The 17,591-nt window shown below is 36.3% G+C and overlaps 1 protein-coding gene across 2 annotated transcripts in view; it reads right to left on the bottom strand.

Moving 5' to 3' along the window:
* Positions 1 to 389: 389 nt before the first annotated feature.
* LOC139138163 (DNA repair endonuclease XPF-like) overlaps positions 390 to 17,591 on the bottom strand; it is a 53,237-nt gene continuing 36,035 nt past the window's right edge. For both annotated transcript variants that reach the window (XM_070706411.1, XM_070706410.1), the window contains 3 exons: positions 3,503 to 3,643; positions 2,664 to 2,806; positions 390 to 708 (listed from right to left, as the gene is read on the bottom strand). In XM_070706411.1, coding sequence (XP_070562512.1) covers positions 507 to 708; positions 2,664 to 2,806; positions 3,503 to 3,643 — 486 coding nt within the window. In that variant the 3' untranslated portion in view covers positions 390 to 506. The remainder of the gene's footprint in view (positions 709 to 2,663; positions 2,807 to 3,502; positions 3,644 to 17,591) is intronic.

The following is a 17,591-nucleotide window of genomic DNA, read 5'->3' as shown; positions in this document are numbered from 1 at the left end:
GCTTTCAGTTCAAATGTAAAAAGCTTTGCCTAACCATCTGTCTATCTACAGTAAATGTTTGGCAAAGGAAATGAAATTTTACAACTACCTGCCCCATGAACAGGAGGAAACAGTTTCCAATTTTGGTTTTAACTGAGACTGGATCGGACGTGAGTAATTATCGTTTACTGAGATCAGATGTGAGTTATACTGGATGTAGATGTACAGTGTGTAAAACATTATAAGTGATCAGAACAGGTGCTAGTTTCATTGCTGTAGGAAGTGTTAAAGTTGCCTGCCTGGGTTTACTTCCTACAAAATACCTACAATGAATATTGCTCAGGCAAATCAACCCAAAATTTCACCCCGCAGCCATGCCTCACATAAATTTTAGACAGACACAAGACAGCTTAAGATTTCAACTTTATTTCTTAATCTTAATACAAAATAATGCTTTAATACAAAATAAATACTTTCTGTCAAAACTCAGTTGATCAGCTTGAACTATTTACAGAATGAAAGAAACATCATTTTTTCACTTTGCGTTTTGTTCTGTAAGAAGTACTTTCCTTGGAAGCTGCGGCTGAAGTCTGCTTTGATTGCTGTTCTTTCTGGTGAAGGAACTCCCACAATGCTTTACCGTTATTTGCGTTGCCGAGCAACTGACTCAATTCTTCACTGGAAAGGCTGATCAGTTCAGCAAGATTTTTCACCTTGTTCATGATCATCCTAGTCGATAAAATCAAAATAAAACGGTGAATCCAGTTGACTATGATTTAGTGAAGCACTATGAACCTCAAACAGAAAGACAATGTTTACACAGAAAACTTTCACTGCACATTTTTGTATTATTAATGTCTGTTGCCAGTTTGAAAAAATACCGCAATTATACTGTGTCGCTCACATTTGATCAGAATTGGTACATACCAGTACCAATGATCAACAATAAATGTTGTTTCTATCTGTTCAGTGGTGGAAAATTCTACGTTGATGTTATGACAATGATTTCTGCACAGTACAACCAGAAAAACAACAAGAAGTATTCAAAGCAGAAAAACAAGAATGACAGAAGTTGGACACACTGCTACAGAGAAATAGATGTTTTGATCAAAAAAGGGCAAAAATTGTCCTAAAAACACAAATATTGAAATTTCACCACATTTTTTGCAAACAGCTTCTCAGCTTGTCAAAAGATGATCTGCAACATTTCGCAAAATCTATCATCAATATAAATCACTGGGCCACATGTATGTTGTAGTTACAGCACGCAATCTTATTTGCGCTAGTGATATGGATGTACATTGTATCCTCAGACAGCATCGAACTAAAAAAAATTATAAATCTGAAAATGCACTCAGTCAAAAAAATTAGCACAGGAAAATTTTTTTTTAGAAATTTACAATTGTAAAAAAAATGTTCACAATTTCATTGTGACCATCCCTTCCCAAGATCTAATGGTCCGTCCCTTAGTTTGAGCAGGTCTGTTAATATGTAACAGTTCATAAACAATGACAGGAAATGACTCAACGTCAGTGGAGTATCCTGTTTCAGCCCTTGGCATGCCACCACTCCTGAACATTTGCAGAATTTCCCTTTTTCTTACCTCATTTGCACATTTTTGACACTGACGTGTTCATTTGAACAACGTCACATCTCAACCCCTGCATCTACCTGTACACCAAATACTGAGATGGTAGCTTAGGCGGTATGGGAGCTTTTGCGTGTGATGGACATACATCCGCACATACATACCCACAAAGATACAGACATACAGACGCCACCGACTCACCATATAAGCTCTTTTTGGTATTTATATAAACACCAAATATGAGCAAAAAATTATATGCATCGTATGTAAATCAGCATAATTTATGCAAGCTACACCCATAAACAGAGTGTTTCACAGCCAGCCTGAAGTTTCTACACACTATATTGCTAAACATTTGGTTCATTACTCCTTGATGTTCAAATAATGCCAACTAACTGTCTTCCACTTTTACCATTATATTTGCCTACTCAATAATTCTACCAAATTACATGCATTTTGGCGGAGTCATTTTGATGAAATTGTCCCATTAGTGATTATATCAAATTTTTCAGCCACACCGATCATAAATTGTTCAAATGTTCAATTTTGCATGAATAAATCAAACATAAAATTACCACAACTTTGACTGCAGACTTTTTTTACCTACGCGAGAAATTTTGTCATAGAGAGATATATGTATACTTAGAGATGGGTAGACCATGGCACACAGACAAAACAGACAGCAGGAGACACACAGACAAAATTGACAGCAGGACAGACAGACAGACAGACAACATGCCTACCGTACCTGCATGGGGTAGATCAAATGTACATGTAAGCCTTACAGCGTAATACTGACTTAAATGGAGCTGACTGCACTATGCCATGACTACACACCACACAACATGTTTCTGTTGTGAAGTTGTATTCTTGTAGTGAGGTTCTTTTATAAATAGATCTTTTGTTGATTTTATCTTTTTGCTGATACATTAATGCCATCATTTCCATCCAAAATTTTCCAAGGACAAAGGATGATCTAAAATTGGATTTATCAAATTTATTATTCAAGTAATTGTGGTTCATTGATTAAACATGTAACAAAACACATAAAAAATGCTATTGTGTTATTTTTATGGAACTGAATGAGCAGTCCTACCAGTAATTTTTGGAGTTGATGCCTGGTAGCTTGATAACAAAATCATAGGTTCCATAAGTGTACTTCTCAGACAGTGCTTTCTCACTGTCTTCATCCCCTGTTATCGTCATGGCTACAGCACTATCGGGTTGTTCTTTACCCATCTTGAAAAGACAAATGAAATATCATTGATATTACGTTTCTGAAGTGAAAATAAATTATAAAAAGAAGTGATCGCGTTTTAGATTGGGTTACCCATTTCGGGGTGTAATATTGTTTTAGATTGGGTTACCCATTTCAGGGTGTAATATTGTTTTAGATTGGGTTACCCATTTCAGGGTGTAATATTGTTTTAGATTGGGTTACCCATTTCAGGATGTAATATTGTTTTAGATTGGGTTACCCATTTCGGGGTGTAATATTGTTTTAGATTGGGTTACCCATTTCAGGGTGTAATATTGTTTTAGATTGGGTCACCCATTTCAGGGTGTAATATTGTTTTAGATTGGGTTACCCATTTCAGGATGTAATATTGTTTTAGATTGGGTCACCCATTTCAGGGTGTAATATTGTTTTAGATTGGGTTACCCATTTCAGGATGTAATATTGTTTTAGATTGGGTCACCCATTTCAGGGTGTAATATTGTTTTGATCTGACTTCACCTGGATATGACTGTGCAGAACATTAGACAAGCAAAAAAATCACATGATCAAACAATAAACGATTTTCATTCATTTTTGCTAGACCAACGTAACACAATTAATTGTAGTTTTGATGCGTTCAGATAAAGCTTTCAAATATTTTACACGGTACTCCAGATTGTACCATCAGGTAAATAATAGATGTTGCAAATACTGACCTTGAGTTGCTGGAAAAGCTCGGCTGTAGCGTGTGGACTTGGACACCACAATATCCTCAGCTTTGGGAAGTGAAGAGTTAATAATGTCAGCTTAGATGACGTGTTCTGAAATGAAATTTCCCCTCCAAGTGAAGTCTTCGACTGAAATGGAATACAAGAACACGTGTATGAATTACAGAAATTGGCAACTTTAATCACTGATTTAACCATCAGGTAACAAAATCACGTTTGTGTTCTGTGTTTGGAAGAGGCCATGCATAAAGTTACATTTATATAAGACAGATGCAAAGGTTGAAGTTTTCCTGGAAAATATCATGGCACAAATATGTGTAGTTTGCCCTCCTAGCAGAGTATTATTATACATCTACCATCGAGAACAATAGACTTTTGAGTGCGCTAAGAAAGCCGTACAGAACGCCTGTTCCGTAACACGTACGGTCTCCAGGCGCCCCATCCCCTGCGGCTGTATCTGCGCATTCAGTGGTAAACATTTTCAAGGCACCAATTAGACCAATGCCAGAACATGTCTCGCGTGCACTCTGTACATGTGCAGTGCACACACTCCAGAACTTGCAGAAGCGCGTCCGAGATACCGTTTCACACTGGCATGATAAAGTCGGGAGAAAAATTGTTGACACTGCACAAAAACGGTCAATACTCTGACAATTTGATACCCCAGTCACGAATGTAAGATGTATAATAATAAGGTTATTACGAAAATACCGCAAAGGATGCACTCCGACATTGGTGCTGTGCATCGCCCTTTGCTTCGCGTCAGGCGATACACTGTGCCAATGTCCTCGTGCATCCTTTCGTAATAACCTCACATTTTTATCAATCGTAAAATATTTGCATAGTGTACATTCAAAATTTTGTAATTTTGGCAGTTTGTGCTGATTTCGCTTTTGCTGAAATTAACATGGTTTTAATATACAGGAAGAAAATTAGTAGTAATGGAAGTTAAAAAGCTACATTTAACAATAATCCTAAATATGGGGAACTTGATCTGTGCAAAGCTTTGACAATTTCGTACACGGGTGTTCAATAGTGGAACTCATTGCCTAATGTAATCAACGCACATACTTCAAGGTGTAGCTTCACAAAACCACTGACACTGTATCTGTTACAGGAATACCTTACTATGAACTACATGTAATTAAGTCACAACAGTCATTATGTAATTTAGTGATTGATCGTTAAAGCAATTACCCAACAGCGTAATACCTCAGAATATGAAAATTGTTTTACAGGAAGACCTTACTCTGGTATCAAACGTTCTCTCATGTACATAGAAATGTATAACAGTGCATGAGTTTATCTATGCAATGCAAATTTCGTAAATGGACCAGACTAGACTAGCGTAAAGCTATATTTCTGGCTCCATATTACCACTGAATTGTAAATTTTGTATCTCCCTTTCATGGCATGTGAAGTGTTTTATTTTTCATATCATGGTAATAAAAGTAATTCTATAATTAATTATATATATAATCCAAGAAAACCTTGTACAGACAGATTTTCAAAATACCTCGGGTTGATAAAATAACTTCCACATAGCTGTTCCAAAACCTAATATTAGTCCATGTACTCAAACACATAGCTTAATGTACTCCCCCGCATTGCTTGATGATCAAATGAAATGTTGAGACTAGTAAATTGCCAAAACTTGTCAGTTTGCAAAGTGATGCAAGTTGTTATCATTTCATCCGCATGATAAATTGACATGCTGTGATTGAAGTAAATTGCAGAATCACAGGCAAACATGGAAATGAAATAGATGACATAGATTTTCCATGAAACATTTGCAGGGTTAATATTAGTTTCTGACAGAAAGACAGACTTAATCACTTGTTTAATCAGAGCTGTATGAATGTAGACTGATTAACCTTATTGATACAGAGACGGAGCATACCGTAGTTATAAATAAACATCAAACGTTTACTTCACAGCCAATATCAAACACAAGTGTATTCATTTACACAAGCTATGCAATATATGCACTGATGTCTTGGGTTTGTATGAAGGTATACATCGCTGTCAATCAAAGCAGTCAGACTTGGAGTAACATCACATGTATTGACCCATGATTGATTTCCTCCTGCTGTGTATCAAAGTGTCATTACACAGTGAGTTAGGTAGTATGCACCTCAAAAATGAAAGACTTAAACTATGGTCAAAGTTTTCTTGAGGAATCTTTCAACTATTCTCTTTAAAAATCAGGAGTAAAAGTCAGGGGTCACAATGCAAATTTTGGTACTGGAGAAACAAATAGCCTAACATTTCCCCATATTTGAAATTCAAAATGGCCGCCATCCCTGTGTTAATGCTAAGGAGAAAAATAAAATTTTCGATTTTCGAAAAACTAAGACGATAAACTTTTTTCTTACACTAAGAGCTTTAAAATGAGCCTTACCACTGGTAGATTACAAAAGAATTGTATAAGTTTGAGAGTCTGATTATCTGTCCCAGAGGTGCATTTTACTTTGAAAGTCAATTACTTTATCCAAAATTTTCAGATGTACCTGGACACAGAAAGACTGATATGCTGCACTTGTAAGATTTCTGACATGTCTAGTTTTATGCCTAAGGTATTGGAATAATTAACCTCTGGAGATGCATGCCCGCCTTGCCGGAATATGAGACTAATGGTTGAGGCTAAGGTCACGGCCACACTGTAACACTGCAAGTACTTCACTTTTTTCCTCCTGGGAAATTAATGATAATAAACTTGACAAATTTAGATGCAAGTATTTGAAGTAATTTGTCTATAAAGTCCCTGTTCATTAACTTGAAATGCATAGTTCATGGATCGTACACAATCTATCCCCCCTTTTTTCAATAGAATTCACCGTACAAAGCTTTCAATTGAACATGGTTACGGGAAGTTATCCTAAAATGGCGTGAAATCAATTGAAATCTATTCTTGGTACTTTATTTTACATGTCCCTGAATTTACCAATTTAGCAATTTTTTGAGCAAGTTCTGCCTGCATGTGTGATTAATGGTTGATATGGTCAGGTTTATGGAAAAGCCTTGATGTGTTATTGGTATGTATGGCTTCATTACTTTTCACTGTGTGTTACATCTTATCTTAAAAGGTCAATCAATAATTAAAGCCATTTTGTAAAAGATTACTTAGTAATGTGCCAATTTGAGGTTAAGGAAGCTGATTTTGATTAGAAATATTAATTACTTTCCCTCCACAAACACATGTACGACTTCCCACCATACAAAATGAAATTTGATTACATCAAAGTTTGTATAAGGCAACTGTCCAAAATTTGTCAGCTTCACATAAGCTTGAGATTGGTGAGATGATCTTTTATTAAAAAATTACAACACCTTCTTAATTCAAAGCATAACATTTTATCTGAAAAAATTCAGATCATTACAAAGGACATGAATACGTAATATTTTAGGTGATAGAGCAAGTGATTTGTAGCAAAACATTTCTCACCAAAAACAACACAAATATTGTAATAATTACTACCGGTATATCATTTCTCTCTTTACCAGTACATACATACATACAATATTTTATATATATTCTTGTAGCTAAATACTTTGTACTGCATGGGAGAATTATTTCTCTATCCAGAGCTTTCGACAACTATCCAGCCGTCTTTATCAATGGTGTTGATTAGCACCACTGCGCATGCGTGATCTTAAAATATTATCCCAGATTCGGGAAGTTGATACCGTCCGCCATCCCGATTCAGCGTTGGTTTATGTGTTCTTATGTATATCGCTTCCTTAATACCTCTCTTGAACCAATCTGGCTCCCGATCCAAGATTTTCACATTTTCTACCATGAAATTATGACCCGGGGAATCATTGTGAATATGTTTAGAAACCTCTGAAGTGACGCAACTTGGATGCCGATGTTCTTTCACTCGGGCTTGCAAGGATCGTTCTGTTTCTCCGATATAGTCCATTTTGCATTCATTATCTCCACAACCCTCACATCGGATGTGATAAATAGGACCACATACGTCTTTCGATGGTGTGGGATCCTTCGGGCATACCAGTAGTTGTCTGATGGTGTTAAAGGGCCTAGCGTGTAACTGCACACCATATGTTCTGAAAGTGTGCTGCAATATTTCTGTTAGGTTTTTGATGTATGGAGCAGTTACGTGCACCTTCTTTTGATTTCCATTCCTCTGTACTGAGTTAGTGTGGGCCTTCTTTCTGGTACGGGTTGCCTGCTTAATTGCCCAGGATGGATAACCACAGTGATGAAGGGCATTGTTGATGTGGGTTTTCTCCTCCAGCCTATCATTGGGATCGCTACAGATGAGATCTGCTCGGTGATGGAGGGTTCTGACTACCCCCATTTTATGAACCAGGGGGTGATTTGAGGTGAAATGTAAGTATTGGTCAGTGTGTGTTGATTTCCTAAATACCTTGGTTTTTATCTGGCCATCTGGGCGCCTGATTGTCTCAACATCCAAGAACGCCAATGCGTTATCATGCTCCTCCTCCGTTGTGAACTTTATGTGTTGGTCCAAGTTGTTGATATGATGCGTAAATATTTTAAGATCACGCATGCGCAGTGGTGCTAATCAACACCATTGATAAAGACGGCTGGTGTGTGTGTGTGTGTGTGTGTATACAAACAAAAACATATTACTTCAAGTGTCTGTGTTTGTGTGTTTGTGAAAATATCCATGAGGATCCACAACAGAGATTTCAGAGCAATCTGCTTTCCACTTTGGGAGAAGAGGATATTTTAGAAACAAATGGATAAATTAGAAAAAAATATTTCTAAAAATATACATTTGCAAAATAAAAAGACTTGTCTTTGCCAAAACTTGAACTTTGCAGGCAATGTCAGCCTGCAACAATGAAGGTGAGTTGTAGATAACTTGGTTTTGATATTACAAACTCTCCTCGAATGTAATCAAGTTTTGGATTGTGTCGTCTTAGTTTTGATGAATTATCTTAGATTTGATGACATCGTATCTCAGATGTGATGAAGTCATCTCAGCTTTGATGATATCATCTTAGCTTTGATGATGTCACTGCAGTTTTGATGACATTGTGTCTCAGATGTGATGAAGTCATCTCAGCTTTGATGATGTCATCTTAGCTTTGATGATGTCACCGCAGTTTTGATGACATTGTGTCTCAGATGTGATGATGTCATTTCAGTTTTTATGATGTTATCTCAGTCTTTATGAACTTTAATGATGTGATATGAAGACTTTGTTTTACAAGGAAAAATTCCTTTGTTGTACAGTGCAGATTTTAGCTTTAATGCCATATGACTGTGGATAGAGGAGCTATTTGCATGGTCAAACGGCATCTGTATGTCTTGTTTGCTGGTATATACATGTATGTCTGTCTGTCGGTCACCATTAAAAACTTGTGAACAGCAGCACCTTAGACATCTATAGAATTTGAAGTGTAGGCGTGTCATAGAATTTGAAGTGTGGGAGAGTGATAGGATGAAGATTTTTATGAATAAAGATGTCAGGTATTAAAAACATGTAATTGGACTGAAAAAATGTGAAAATAATAAAAAATCCACAACTCCAAAACTACCAGTACAACTACTCTGATTTTGGATATGTTGGTACCCTATGTAGAATACCCTGTATTTGATTATTTTATCATCCGTATCAAATTGACATGCTACGCTAAATACCGAATGACATTGTGAGTAAACTTTGTCATTGCTGTATTGTGTAAGAACTGAAACTCATGTAAAATTCAATCATCAAATTTCACCAATTGACACAAAGATCACAGCAATAATATCTGTAATCAAAGAGATCAGCCAAACTACAATTTACAGAGAAAAATGTTCAATAATTTGCCAATTTGGAAAGTAATTGGCTCAAATTTGAAGATGATGAATTAATTATGTTTCCAGCACTAATCAACACACATCTTTATACTGATGATGAAACTTTCTGATTGACACTCATAAATATCTGTTCCTTGACATATACATGGGACTAGATAACAAAAACAGTCTATGTGTTAATTAGTGTGTAATCCATTTGACCACTGATGCGTGCATCACTTCACTCACACATTTACTGACGTCAGACCTGGACAACACTACCCTGTTACTTAATCAACAATACACACACATGATGATGGCCTTAACAAATCCAACTGTAGTTGAAATAAAAAAAAGGTCATAAGGTTTTAATTAATGAATGAAATTGTTGCCTTAATTACAGTGACAGTACTAAGTCCGCGGCAAGCTACATTGCAAAATTAATAGCAAAACTGCGTCATTTGATGAAATTGTGAACACTTTGGTGATTAACTTTGCTGATAGCCCTGTAATCTAGATCATGGGCCCTCATTGTGACGTAAAATAGCAGCAGACATATAGGCAGTCATGCTTGACCAGCCATAGAAGCTCCACTCTTCGATTAAACCCCTTGAATTTTTCCTAACTTTGTCTTCGCAGCTACATAACACTATACACTACATGAACTGGACTGTAAAATAACAAAGTATTTCTTGGAGAAGTGAAAACATACTGTCTGCTGTTGTAAGAATATTTCATCATTCAGTTGTTTCCTTCATAATAAAATAACACAGTCATGCTCGCTATATACATCTAGTAGTCGTAGAAAAGACCTACAACAATCTTGCCTTTGATGCCATTCACTTAAATCCACAGACAGCAAAACATCCTTTTGTAAAAACGTTTCTCTCTAGAAATTAGTTGCTATTGATTTTCTTTTCATCACTAGTTCATTGTTCTGCGTCATGCTCTTGTGGGAGATGGGGTGCATTATGGACCACCTTTACCATTTCTGTTACTATTATTACACACAATATGTTGTGTGACCTTTACACTCCCCATAAACTTATTTTCATATTTTATGTTTAAAATACAATTAAGCTATTTCAGTCACTTTACCATTAGTAGTTCTGTATCTCCGAATACAACACAGCTATCTCTTGGCCTGTTGTTGGCTGGACTTTAGAATTCTCAGTGAATAATTATCTAATCATTTTTTACAGCAACGTTTGAAAACCGTTTTGTGAAGACTGTAATTTGAAAAAGAACACTGTTTTGGTTTCACTTTTGGAAATCTTGTAGTGTTTTATTTTGAAATTGTGTATATTGGGGAGTTGCTGTAATTGGTAGGGAATATTGCTAACATTGGGGATTAATATTTGCTACAAGTCAACATGGCTGCTGAATCATCCACTGAGCACTCTGATGTGGTATAAAAATAGTGTAAAAACACGAAATTTGTGTCTTCTTGCAAGATTTACAAACAAAACATTGGGAGAATTGGGAGAAGTGAGTAGCAAAGCTTACCTTACAAACTTGTTTGTAGAAAGGAAAAATTTTATTCCATGCTTAGCCATCTTTTCTCATTATCAGTATTTCAAAACAACCTCTATATGATGATATTCTGAACCAAGATAGTCTGCTCATTGTTCACCAGCTGTAGAACCAAGCAATTGGCAAACTAATATGCAGTTGCAAATTTTGAATTTCACGCAAATTAAACCTTTCAATGTCACACTATGATACTTCATGTTGAAGTTATCCTTATTTATCACGAAGCAGAAATACGAGTGTATGTCAAGTTTATGATGACATGGATTTCATTTCTGATCTACGCAAAATGTGGATAAAAAATCACTTTTCCATTCAGTGGTTGTGTGGTGTTTTACTGTAACCATGAAAATGCATCACTAAATGGTCACTTCTTCAGACTGTATTATGTTATTTATTTATCTGTACCTTTATTTATTATTGTACTGAGAATTCTATGCACATAATTAGTCTGAAATAAAGTGAAATAACAATCAATAATAATAATAAAATGTTATTCTGATCAGAAGTGAACAAATCAGTGTACATCACAGTCACGACACAATCATAGACCAGTCAACAATACAGTCACAGAAAAGTCACACTCACAGACCAGTCACAGTCACAGTAATAGACCAGTCACAGCAAGATACCAGTCACAGACCAGCCACAGTCACAGATTGGTCACAGTCACAGACCAGTCAGACTGGTTGTAGTCACAGACCAGTCACAGTCACAGACCAGTCATAGTCACAGACCAGTCACAGACCAGTCACAGTCACAGACTGGTCACAGTCACAGACAGTAACGATTGCAGACCGGTCAAAGTCAAAGTCAGAGACCGGTCATAGTCACGGACCAGTCATAGTCACAGACCAGTCAAAGACCACAGACGAGTCACAATCACTGAAAAATCACAGTCATACACCAGTCATGGTCACAGATTAGTCACAGACAAAGTCACAGTCACAGACCAGGCACAGTCACAGACCCGTCACAGTCACAGACTGGTCACAGTCACAGACAGTAACAATCGCAGACCGGTCAAAGTCAAAGTCAGAGACCGGTCATAGTCACGGACCAGTCATAGTCACAGACCAGTCACAGTCAAAGTCACAGACTGGTCATAGTCACGGACCAGTCATAGTCACAGATCAGTCACAGACAAAGTCAGAGACTGGTCACAGTCACAAACTGGTCACAGTCACAGACCAGTCACAGACCACAGACGAGTCACAATCACTGACAAATCACAGTCATACACCATCACAGTCAGTCTAGTCACAGACCACATACCAGTCACAGTCATAGATCAGTCACAGTCTAGTCACAGACCACATTCCAGTCCACAGTCATAGATCACTCACAGTCACAGATCAGTCACAGTCCAGTCACAGACCAAAGACCAGTTACACTCATAGACCTGTCACAGTTAGAGACCCATCACAGTCAAGTTACAGTCACAGAGTAGTCAGAGACAAATCACACATCAGTCTAAATTTTCTCTTATTCAGTGTTCCTTCTTTCGGTGCAATTAAGCAAAATAGATATTTCAAGCTGTAGCCTGCCTTTCAAAATTTACCCAGCATGTGACAATCACGCTCCATAAATGTGACATCATATGTGTGTTACAGACAAAATACAGCCTATCATTCCGCTTTGCTAATGCAGATGAAGTGTGAAGTAAATATATAAAATGATATACATTTGGTTTCCAAGGGCAACAGAGCAATTTAAAATTTACTTTCATGCTTTGCTTAGCAGCAAAAATTGTATCAATGTCATATTTCAGGAGTATTCCATCTTCAGACATATTTTTCTCAACAGGAATCAAATGTCAGATCGTTCCATCACCCGGTATTTCTTATGATGGTGATTGGTTAGCCATATTCATACTTTGTTGTCCATAATATCTAAGTTCACACGTCATTTGATAAATGGCAAATGATGTTTTCATAAAGATGCACAGAAACACAGAATGAAATCGCCATCAATTCTCATAAATTGTAATCTAAAGATTGATGATCTTCATAAATGTCACTGACAAGTTTGGTATTCAGCATTATAAAATACAGAACTGAAAATAAGAAGAATTGTAGATGCTGCTGTAGCTTGATAACTTGATCATTATCGAAATCCTGAACTTGTTGAAAATTGCCCAAAGTGTGAAACGTGCTCAGAAAGATTTCACTGACGCCTTGGCTTGATGTATTTCAATAGATTTTTCATGGCCGATATGACAAAGCTATTTCAACAGTGAATGGTTTCTGCAATTTTGCACCAAATCTACAATTTACATATGAAATGTAATGAACTTGACCTGTGTAGCACATTAGAAGTTGCATCCTGGCTGCTGAAAAGTGAATTCAAAATCTTGATACAGACACAAGTACAGACCTTGGCACTCTGAGTCAACAGAGGTTGTCAAGGCTTGATACTGATGTAAATGGTAGCCTTCCAACAAAGAGACAGCATTCACTTCAAAGGCGGAGGAAACTATATTCATCTTTAATTGACAGATACTGGCATTGCGGCTGTGCTACGGAATTGATTCAAGCACAGCACTGCTAATACTGAGGACAATGGAGTCCGTCGGGTAGTTTATGCTCATCTGACTGTTTTGACGTCTATCATATGTCAAACCTCAGATTACAAGCCAAAAACACAATACACAGCCTTGAAAATTAGTGAATGACATTAGCACAGCTTGGAGTACGCTAACATATTTATTGGTACCTTATTTTTTAATATTGCTTTTGGCTTGTACCTGTACGAGTGACATGAGAAATAAATTTTGAAGACACACAGGAATCTCAGAGTTATTTTTCTGCCATACACTATAACTGACCATACTGACATGAATTACAAAATAAACTCTCTGTGACGCCATATGAAAGTCAACTTTTTATTAAAATTTTCTATTAATTTTACTATTTTCTTGCCCGGGAATAAATGGGTCCAGCACTTCAATATATCTACACAAATACTCAGACTTGACAAAAGAGTGTTTTTTATTTTATATGTTTGGCTTGTCAATTCTAACCACCAGACCATGTCAAATACACCATATATATAAATGTCATATTCTGAAAGCTACACCATATAACACCTGTCATGGTGAAAGTTTACAGGTTGTTGACCAATACTGAGCAGGTTAAATATCTCTCAGTGCCTGTGCGACACTTGAACAGCCTGGCTGGATGCCTGAAACCAGTTTATGTCCATTTGTTTGAGAATATCCACCTCCTCAACAAAAGACTGCAAACAGTCAATGGGCCAGGGGGCAAAGTTCACATCTCCTTCTGTGTACGGTACTAAAGAACACCTCTGTTTTTGTCATGTTGCCCTGTTTAAGTGAAGTTATAAATTATCCTCCACTGGATTTTGAAAGCACAGTCTGAGGTGACTTGATGCAATGATTCTAGTTGTTCATACTGCCAGAATATTACTTGAAATTTTGAAATATTGTGTTACTGGCTTTACCGTCCTATGGTCAAAGTCTCTTGCCCTTGAAACAACATTTTACGTTATTTTTAATCAGCAGTTTGTAAGATTCAAAACTGTTTTGCCATATTGTATCTGACGGCAAAGCAAATTTATGCCATCTTTAATCAATGATAAAAAGCTTAGAAATATGAGAAAAAAAATCACTGCACCAATGATACTAAATGCCTACTAATCAGACGTTAAGGAGTGATCAAACATTACCGCTGACGGCCAAATTGATCAAATTATAGCACACTAGCACTGGAATGCAAAGAACACAGGGGATTGTCCTTGTAACGTATCGAAGTCAAGATCCATTCAAGCGTGTCTGAAAACAAAACAGGCTTTTCACTCACTTCCCGTATGCATTCATATGGCTAAATTCCTGACCTGTTTCAGGTTCTACTCAGATGGTGTCCCTTGCAAAACTAATGAATTCAGTTTCATATCATGCTGAGTAGAAATCACATAAATTAGTTCTGACACAGGTTTACAATTTCAGCAGATTTTGCAATGTAGAGGTGACTGTAATAATTTAAGCGGCGCACAACAGAGATACAAGGCTTTTTGAAAGATAATTGACTGAAACGCTTTGAATGGAAAATAAATCAGAAATACAAAACAAAAAAGTGGAATGCAAAACAAAGACAAACATTTCATAAAGCTTGTTGACTGATAATTATTGTTATGCAAACTCAGTGATGACTACTTTCCATGACTAATTTTAATCTTATTATTTTTTAATCTTATTTCGTGATCAATAAATTTTGATGGAAAAAGTAAATTGGGAATTACTGAAGCAATAACATTTATGTTACGGCTTCATTGGATTCAGCTCCACTGAACATAATTCTGCAGTTTTTCAACATTTGTTGTTCCATATTTCATTCACAAGTCAATTCATTTTTCAGATTAAATGACGTTTCAACTCAAAATTTTATTGACTGATAAATAATATCGACACAGTTTGTATTAGTTACAATATCATTATTAACTGTGTCGTCTGCAAAAGTTTCAAGTAGATTTTATGAAACATGATTGCATCAAAAGTTACATGATACCCACAGCTATTGCAGAGTTGTAGATACATGTAATGAATCATCAGGAGATGTCTGATAATACTGCAGCTGTGAGTCAACACACAATATTTGATAACAGAGTTTGCACTAAGTTATATTCAGACTAGTTGTTGTCATGTCTGGTATCGGTAGATTTTCTTCTCAAATTTCATATTTTTGTGGTATTTTTATAGCAGGCATATTCTGTATCTCATGCTACTGTTCTTTATGCTATTTTGACCATTTGTCAACTCATTCTAACCAATAACTACCGTTTTAAATTCTCCTGCTCAGACAAGTGTATTATCTGTGAATGTTTAATGCACCATCCTGTGCATGCAAGTAGGACAGTTAAATAACTTGGTAACTGTAGAGTTCAGTATTTTTATTTTCTGAATGACATAGTCAGTTAACATCTTCAGTTTAATGGCAAAGCTTGTCTTGATGAAAATTCAATAATGTTTTGCCATTTTGCCACACAATCTAGATGACGGTAACAGAGTAAAGACTTGTGATGGATTTTTTCTTAACTGTTCTGTACCTACAGATAAATCCTTGCATTTCTGGAAAATTGCATGAATATCATTCTGTGTGAACAAATCAAACAATACGACTCAAAAGTCAGATTTTGTAAATGCAAGAATCAATAATGCAACCTCTAGTTAATACCACCTCTACTCCAAAAAAGAAACACAATTATTGTTTAAGAAGGGTTCTTTTTAGATAAATAATTGACTCAGTCTATCATGCAGGCAAAGTGAAAGACACAGTGCAGTCCAAAAATATCCACATGTACACGATAAAGGGTGTCTTTATGAGTATAAAGTAGCCAAATCATCCCCTTTGTTAGCCAGCCATGAAAAAGTGAAATAAAAATATACTCAGCTTTAGAAGCTTGGCCTGGGACAATAAGGCCATTAGTTGCTATGGTGACAGAGTTGTTGCTATGTGTGGGCAGGAAGCCAGATCATTGCACGCAGTCTGATCACAGGACAATGTACACCTGGATTTGCTGAGTCACATGGGCACAATTACAACATCATTACTTGAAAAGAATCATGTTAAAACAGGGTCAGGTCCTTTGTAGGAGTTTTAGAGGATACAGGGAGGTCACTAAAGGTGAAAGTACCCACACCATGGATTGACTGGACGGTATTGATTGTTGTGAACTCTCTACAAATTATACCAGAGTTGCCAAGGAGAAGGCTGGCAGACATACAGACACATGGCCATCTATCTTGCTAACAAAGAATCCACAATTACAGTGTCATTTCCTTTGCACACATCCTATAGCCCATCTAAATTTCCGGATTACAATTTCCATTCATTACGGAAATTATATACACACTGAAAGTTTCAACTGTACGGACTACTTTTTTAAAAGGAATGGATGAACGACGGAAATTGTTTAAATCCCATAGTTGACATTAACCTCCTTGAAGTGTCATTTCCTTGGTTCTAATGATTGATTTAAAATCAACACTGAAAGCTTTCATTGATTTGTCATTGGCTTTGTATGTTCACACAAAGGCTTTTGTCCTTTAATACATTTTATATATTTTTAATAAAATCCTCATGTTGGTGCAGATGTCTATGATTAAAACTGCATCATATTAGTGTTGGAGTTTGAAATAAATAAATAAATAAATAAATAAATAAATAAATAAATACATAAATAAATAAATAAACATCATGCTGACAAAACACTTCAATATACTGCTAATTTTAAGATGTCGTATTTATCTTATTTATGGAATGATGACACTGTGATTGTAATCGAAGAAGCCTTGATTTTAACACACAAACACAGTTTTGTACTTTTTTCCTTTGAAGTCTTGTGTTTATCCTCCTTTAATTTTCGGATCAGCTTTCTCAAGCTTACTTTACTACCCTCTGTTGCATTCTTAAAACACAGAGTCTGCACTCTCAGTGTACAGACCGCTGTGCACATTTTTTATGAAGAAAGAATTTTCTTCTTTCACTGACGTTTTACTCTATTCAAGTCCTACTTTGAGACGTAAACAACAGAGTTGTGCCAATTTGAGAGTGGGAGTGGATTTTTGATAAAAGACATTTGGTTTGAACCCACCTAAGGTGGATGAACTCTGTGAATTGGACTAGAAGCCACTATGGGTTTGCAATGATGTGATATACGGGTACACACAAACTTTTGGAGAGTGCAGTCAACCTGCATGTTTATAACATGTTTACGTTTTATATGTATGTTTACGTTGCATGGGTGTTGTAC

The sequence above is a fragment of the Ptychodera flava genome, chromosome 8, assembly GCF_041260155.1.
Source record: "Ptychodera flava strain L36383 chromosome 8, AS_Pfla_20210202, whole genome shotgun sequence".
Classification (NCBI taxonomy): Eukaryota; Metazoa; Hemichordata; class Enteropneusta; family Ptychoderidae; genus Ptychodera; species Ptychodera flava.
Note: the sequence above shows the minus strand (reverse complement) of the source record. Positions and strands in the feature narration are given on the sequence as shown.